The sequence below is a fragment of the Zalophus californianus genome, chromosome 8, assembly GCF_009762305.2.
Source record: "Zalophus californianus isolate mZalCal1 chromosome 8, mZalCal1.pri.v2, whole genome shotgun sequence".
NCBI lineage: Eukaryota > Metazoa > Chordata > Mammalia > Carnivora > Otariidae > Zalophus > Zalophus californianus.
Genome location: NC_045602.1, coordinates 97,404,739 through 97,412,574, shown reverse-complemented (window position 1 = coordinate 97,412,574; position 7,836 = coordinate 97,404,739). Strand labels below are relative to the sequence as shown.

General features: G+C 44.1%; 1 protein-coding gene across 1 annotated transcript in view; it reads left to right on the top strand.

Moving 5' to 3' along the window:
• The first annotated feature begins 3,543 nt into the window (after positions 1-3,543).
• PCSK2 (proprotein convertase subtilisin/kexin type 2) overlaps positions 3,544-7,836 on the top strand; it is a 274,278-nt gene continuing 269,985 nt past the window's right edge. Inside the window, exon 1 of the mRNA XM_027623782.2 lies at positions 3,544-4,027. Coding sequence (XP_027479583.1) covers positions 3,851-4,027 — 177 coding nt within the window. The 5' untranslated portion in view covers positions 3,544-3,850. The remainder of the gene's footprint in view (positions 4,028-7,836) is intronic.

Below are 7,836 nucleotides of genomic sequence, written 5' to 3'. Positions count from 1 at the left end.
GAATGCAATAGTAATGACAAAACTCAAGTTGATTTTTAAGAAGACTGTATTTTAAATTGCACCTTCTGTTGTACATGTCTATTCCCCTTCAGGTTACACCCCACCCAATGGAAATAAACAGAATCATAAGATCTTTTCCCTAATGGACCAAAGAATATTCAAAGAACCAGCAGCCTCACCTAGGACTGCTTCTAACTTCTCTCTCTTCCCCAGTGATGGGTTTTCCTTGACCTGAAGCACCCTGTGCCCGAAGTTATCCCTGGAAGTATATCTGAATGGCAGCATACCAATCATAGCTCAGGTGGTTTGGGTTCTTTTAATCACACATAGGTCTGTTGATTTATAGTTATGAATCCATGTAATGGGAATATTCTGGTGTTTGTAAGACAATGTCTTCAAAGAGACTCTAGGGATTATGTAGCACATTTGAACTAGAACCAAACTTAAGTCTGTTTGTTTTTTTCTATAGATACACTAGAATCTTAAATAGGAAGAACCTCAACATACTGATGATTTTCATGTCTATTACTGAGTGTCAGCCATTTTTGTTAGTTATTCTTTCCTGAGATCCACAAAATTAGCAAATAAGAGACTATTGGTGTGTGTATGAGGGGGAGTATATAAAAATGAACAAGACCATTGGCCACCGTAATGTAATAAAAAAAAGTATGACTGTCCTTAACATCTCGCAAGTTATTGATGATTCTTTCTACATCATGGTCTACTTTGGCAACTCTTTGAAATTACAATTTGGCTCTTGGACCTGGAGGTTATCTAACCCAACTGTCTACTTTTACAGATAAGGAGATAGAGGCTTTGAGGGATACAATGATTTAGCCCAAGTGGCATAGCCAGTGACAACAGAGACTGCAATAGAGTTCCTGTCAACTGGATTCTATTTTAGTCCTTGAAACATTCTGCTACCATTTTCTCTCCTGTTCCCCTTCTTGCTCCAAAATTACTATTGGTATTCAAAAAAAAAAAAAAAGAGCTTAGAAATAGTTAACTTAAAGAAGCTATGTGTGAATGTATATGGATGTGTCTTTGTATTTGAAGTAACAATTCAATGTATCAATATATTTCCTCCACTTGCGTACATTGTTATGCATTTAAAATTGAGCATTTGCATCACAAAAAAACTTCCATTTTCATTTGCTATGCTGTTCTGACAATATTATTATGAACTGTATTCTATGTAAACCACTAAAAATGTCTTATTTTAATCAGCTATCCAGGCTTTATTTAGCTTGTACCCAATTTTATATGGTTTTAATTACTGAAAATCCAAATACATAAGATTCAACATTTACTAGCACTTCATCTTCGGAATTTATTTAGGAAATGAAGTATTGCTTTGTGGTTTTAGAAAAAAATTAATAAATATCTCTGAATAGATGGTAATTTCATGTTCATTTTCAGAGAGATTTAGCTACATTAGCAGTGTTATTTCCCAACACCCATAATCTTCTAAATTGACTTATTTGATGCTCTTCAGATCTATTTTTCTTAAGACTTAGATTTTTATCTCTGTTGCTGCTTTTGAAATGCTCTCCATGATTGTGAATCCATCTAATGTAATTTTCACATTTGGTGCCATTTTTCTCAAATGACAATACAGGGCAAGAAGAATCATTTGGCATTTCTTCATACCAGCCTAGTACTTTGATTTGAAATATGGGTGAAATATAAGGAAAAGAGAGAAAGGAAGAGCTGAAGGTCTCTTAGTAAGAAAAGCTCATGTTAAAATCAAACAGACGGACTATGAGAGGTAAGCTGTGGAGTAGGATAGGGTGATAAAAAAAAAAAATCTCAGCAGAAATGAGCCTCTGAGCAGTAAAGAACTGAGGAACCCAGAGCAGCTCTGTTCTCTTTTATTAATACTTTCTCAGAAAGCTTGTCTCCACTTTGGCCCCTTTCATCTTTAGTCTATGTACTAGCACCTTCTCAGCATCTCACTTAGCTTTTCTTAAAGGAGTTCAAGTACTAACACTACTCTACTAAAAATAATTGCATACAGATTTCTTATGCTTCAATCAAAATTTTCAGTAATGTCTGCATTTTTATTTGGCAATGTTTAAAAGGGCTCTGGGGGGAGCCAACTGTGCCAGCAAAGATGATCTGCTCTGAAGACAATGTATCCCATGGCATTGTGTGTATTCATTTCTACCAATACTGATTTTCTTGTGTTGATTCTGACTTCATGCTAAAATGAAAAGGGGGAAGTCTGTTGAAAATAAAACGTGTGTGTATGTAAAATGTGTCAACATTATTCTCTCTCTCCCTTTCTCTCTCCTTGTCTACCTCTTCCTCTGTCTCTTTCTCTCTCTCTGGCTGTACTGCATACACTTAATTAAGCCTCTAAGAAAAAGGTCTCTTACCTCTTATCCAAGTAGAGCAGGATTTTGAACTTTGGAGCGAAATGATAATGGGAATCAGTGTGCATACTCTGTAACTCAACAATATTTGAGTTGCTTTAAAACAATCGCCCAGATTTCTTGGCAGACATCTCGCCCCTGCTTCCTCTCACTGGGGCAGGAAGAAGTGTAAGCCGTTAGTAGGCTGTGAGTGCACGTTTCTTAACTGGATAATTTAGCTGACCCGCTGCCACTTGGCCTGAATTCACCCCAGTTGAGAATGCCCAACTGGAGTCTTGGCCCAGAGCCTAGGATTGGTGGCTACACCTTCCCAAACGCACACCCTCGCTGTCCTTGTGCAACCGAACATCCCCAAGTCTGAGAATGTACCTCCAGGCATGTCAATCCCGGCCGCGCCTCTCTTGAAGGCGGTCTCTGCGGAGCAGCCCAGACTCCGGGAGGAGTCTCATCTAATCACAGTTGCTAGTGGGAGTGAGTCTGATCTCCTGCTAGGCTTCCCAGCTGCTTAGTTCTAGACAAGCCCAGAGCCTACAAAAATATAAATAAATAAATACTAGCCCCCATGAGTCACCCAAAGAAAGCTGCTTTCCTCAACCTTCCCCATGCCGGGAAGGGGAGTAACCCTCCCCCAGGATTTGCCCAAAGTGGTGAGAAGAGGGTTAATATTTGCTTTGTTATTGAGAGAAAGAGAGGCAAGTATGCCTTGAGAGAGTGAGGGAGAGAAAGAGAGAGTTGTTTTGCAGCGGAAAATAAGCAGGGGAGAGGAATAGGGAGAGGCCGGTGCCCCAGCTCCCCTCCGGGCCTCAGAGAGCAGTACACGCCGTAATTCCCTTTCCAGAGCCTTACAGATTTCCACAAACAATGACATCACTCCGGCGCCGCCGACCAGATTACAGCCGGGGGGATTTTCCTGGGAACAAGGCGGGCCCGGGTGGAGAGATGGAGGAGCTCTCCAGGGTTCTGAAAGGGGCGGGGGCGGGCGGGCTCGCCGCGCGGCGCCCCCGTCGGCGGAGGCGGACCGGCCGGGCCGGGGGCGGGCAGAGGCGGGCCAGGGGAGGTCCAGGGCGGGGCCCGCCGCATCTCCGGCCTTCATTGGCTGCTGGCGGGCGCACGTCACCCAGGCTGGTGCTCTCCTCCGGTCCCAGTGGAATTGGAGCCGAGGAGGAGCTGAAAATGCAGATTTAGCCTCAAGCACAGACATACACTCGTTCTTTCTCTCAGATACACACAGCACCCCACATTCGCACCTCTGCCAGCGAGCCTGACTACACGGCTTCCCCGCCAGCCAGATGCTGGAGGAGAACACACATTGATTTGCTGCTTTCCGAGCCCCTAATCAGTCTTTTTCCCAACACAAAGATTTTTTTTAAACAAACAAAAAACTACATATATTTTTCTATTTGCACCTTTCCTCCGAGTCCCCCGCTCCACCAGCCTGCGCGCCTCTTAGCACCACTTTTCACTCCCAGAGAAAGATGAAAGGTGGCTGTGTCTCCCAGTGGAAGGCGGCCGCGGGGCTCCTCTTCTGTGTCATGGTTTTTGCATCTGCCGAGAGACGGGTCTTCACGAATCATTTTCTTGTGGAGTTGCATAAAGGAGGAGAGGAAGAAGCTCGCCAAGTTGCAGCAGAACACGGCTTTGGAGTCCGAAAGGTAAGATCTCCCTTGCATTTCGCATGTTGTTTCAAAACGGGGGCAGCCTTGCGCAATCTCATTGCAGATTTGCAAGTTTTCTTTCTCATGCGATGCAGATATTCTGCCATGGGCTCTTTAACACGACATTGCCTCCGGTGATCTTTCACGGGTTATGTAATTAAAATGTCCTTCAAATTGTACTAGTAAGGTCATAAAAATAATTTATTGCTCTTTGACTTGGTGGCAAAAACAAGGTAACACCTTTCTAACAATGCCTTGCGCCCGGGCTGCTGTCCGAGGTACCAAGTTCTCAAGGCTGCGTGGGGATGGAGGAATGAAGTGCTGAACATCTGGGCTTGACGTTGGCAGTCTTTGCCAGGGATGTATCCCCCGCCCCCATCTCCTGGAGAAAGAGTAGTTTCCGACGGACAAGGCTAAAAGCTTGGACATTGCAATTCACCTCCGTGCTTTTCGGATCCCGCGCTAGGAGGACTTCCCTCCCGGTGACTTCGGTCCCCTGCTCTTTTCCAGGAACAACAGCTCCCTGACTGCAGGAGACTTGGAGACATGAACTGGGTTTTCTTTCCAAAATCGGGGTGGAACTTCTCGCCCTCACCCCTGCCCATGAGCGCCCGCCCCCGAAGCGTACTCCTTAGTTAGCTCTCTGATTCTCAACTCACAGCTGTAGAAGCTGGAAAGGTAGATTTTGAGAGGAGTTCCCTATGGAGAAATCGGGGTGTCTCTCCCAGTGTGTGGGCGGCCAGCTTGGCTTTCCCCACGAGGACGCGAGGATCCCTATTCCAAGAAGTTGTCAGAGTTCAACTGTTTGGGCAGCTAGATAAGGCTCCCAACCTAGGATGCCTTGGGACTCCTTTGGCGACTCCAGGGTATCCATTCTGGGAGAGCAGGGGAGAGGAGAGTGCTGGGTGGGAGCCTTGGTTTACCTACTTGTCCTTCTTGCAAAATATCTTGTTAGAAATCGCAAGTGTCCTTAGGGAACCTGGCGAAAGGTGGGGTGGAGTGAGGGTGCAAGGAGAAACCGGGCGAGGGGAGCCTGGAGGACATAGGGATGCTATTTGGCAACCAGAGGGCTGGGTGGAGGTCTGTGGGATTCGGGAATCTCTCCCCTCCCTCCTGATCCCAGGAGAGAGGCTGAAGATGAGCGGCGGGTGCTTTCGTCTGTTGCTTTTGCCTCTCAAGGGCAGCGCGAACTAGGTCTCCTATCAGTCCCTCTGTCCCAACTTCCCATGCCTCCCGCCTCCCTCCCAGGTGCCACGAGGGCTCCCTCACATGCGGTCGGCTCTCCCTCCTCCGTAGGGCGTTGGCAGCTGCGATTTCGACCCCAGGTGCGTTTCAAAGAGAGTAAGTCAGAGGTCTGGGAGGAGGCACCAGTGGCGCGCGGGCGGGTCTTGCAGTAGGGAACTTGTTGCTCCGGGGAAGCGTGGGTGGATCAGGGGAGAGAAGATGCCCTGAGGGAGCAGCCCGCTGTCGTTCTCGCCCGAGTCTGGGGCTGTTTCAAGAGTGCCACAAACACAATAAAGAAGCAGACCCTTCTTCCTTCTCACCCCACCCCCCTAACTTGGCAAGACTCAGGACCCAGGAGCCATAAATATAACAGTGATTGTAATATTGATTATTATTACCTGACAACAATAGGGCACCCTTGTGTTCTGGAGTCCTTACATATATTCTTATTTAATATTCTCAACAACTCTGAGGAAGCTACTATTGTTATTAAGCACATGGCACTGATAAGGAAATTGGTTCAGATCAGGGCCCAAGGGGGGGGAACACAACCAGATCTGGATTTAAATCCAGATCTTTCAGAGATAAACTCATGCTATTTACATACCAAACAGGCTAAGTGCTCTGAAGGATGTGTTGGGCTTTGAGGTATGCTGAAAAGGAATGTGGCATCAGGCTCTTTAGTTTTTGAGCCTAAAGGTTCTGCAGTTGATGCAGAAATCCTGTTCTTCTATCCCCATACCATGCACCTTTTCATAGCAAAGGCAGACATTGCTATCTTTTTACTTACTTTCTGGAAAATATGCCCTTTAAAAGGATCTTAGCAACTTAAGCAAATCCAGGTGTAGCTAAGACAGATAATGGCTTAACTTACTAATTCTCCAAGAGGGTCACTCTTTGTGTATAGAGGTAAACAGCTTAATGGGGGCTTTATAGTTTTAATGGTGAAGTTTGAGAAATGAGGTGTAGGGACAATCTCCTCATAAATGAATCTGGATAATTTTGATATACTTACCATAAAATCTGAGGGAACTCATACTTTGGGGTAAAATCAGATACCTAAGGCTCTTTCACCCCCACTCTTTCTTCAAGAGGAGCCCACTTGTTTTGAATCAGCCTCAAACATGTAATTTCTATCTAGGAAAAATGAGTTTTTGCCTTGCCACCTCTCCTCACCTCTCTATAACCCCTCAAAATTAGCATCTCTTACCCAAATGATTTTTGTTCTGATACATATTTAAGTAAAAAAATCAGTCTATGGCAGAATGCTTCTGTCTGAAGAATCTTTGCATGATGCCACACATGTGTAGAATAAACCCTCTTTCATTTCCTTGGATTCTTGTTCTATCCATCCTTCAAGTCTGAGCTCGTACCTTCCCTGACACTATGGACCACAGTGTGCTTTCCCTTCTCTAAATTCCTGTGGGACAAAAAAGCAAAGCCTATACAACAAAAGCTAGTACATTTCATCATTTGTCTTCTAGTCATTTCATACATGTAAGTAAATATGGGTATAAGTATCCTTTGTCCACTTGAAAGTTATTAAATATTCAAGGATGATAGGTTTCCTCACCAAAGCCAGCCTGTTACTGGGTTTGCCAGCCTGTAAAGAAACATCTTTCGTTTTATCTGTTCCTCTAGGTTTCCCAAACACTGTCCTGTCTTGTTTTCATCATGCTGTACTGTACTTTTGTTATTCATTTTTTCATTTTAAACCCATAATACCTCCTTCTCCCTCCCCTCTCTAACACTTAGTGTATCTACCAAGTCCCTACCGCCCCATCCTCCCTAATGCTCCGTGTCAGACACCAAAGATCCTTGGTGGCTATTTATTCATCCAAAAGAAGGATCAGCTATGCAGATGAGGGGAACCTGCTATTTTACTGAATTATCTCATCTAACCTTACAAACCTGTGAAGTGGAAATCGTTGCCATCAGTCCTCATTCTCAGATGAAAAACTTAAAGCTCCAAGTGGTTAAGCTTATATCTGGAAAGGGAAAAAACTCAAATTTAAAACCAAATTTGCTTTGTGGAAAATAATTTTGTTAATCTACCAAGCTGCCTCTGGGAAGCCTTCTCTGACAGCCAAGAACTCCACTCTTGGGGCACCATTTTAGAGTTCTGATGTTTTTTCCTTTCCTTTCTTTCTTTTTACTTTTTTTCTGTATCTAACACCTATGTGTGCCTAGGTCATTAACTAATGTGTGTGAGTATGTACCTCTTCAGGTAGATTGTAAATCTTCCAAGAGAAGAAACAATATACCATGTCGGAAGAATATAGCCCCATATTTAGCACGGCGGCCTGTATATGAGATTTTAAATGAATATTTGTTGATTATTCTGCCAAACTCTTGCAAGGCCATGACCAAACAGTTATATTTCCTCCCTGAAGTGGAGTAAAGCTACCTATAACTTTACTGTCAGACAGGTGTGTTGAGACTAAAGTTTTCTATTTTATCATGACCTGGCCCAAAGACATATGTTCATCAAAAAAGGTATATATGTCTAGGAGAGTAAGTGAGTTTACAATAACATCAGAGGTGTTATTTGAAAGAGTGCCTTAAAATTCCCCATACATTAC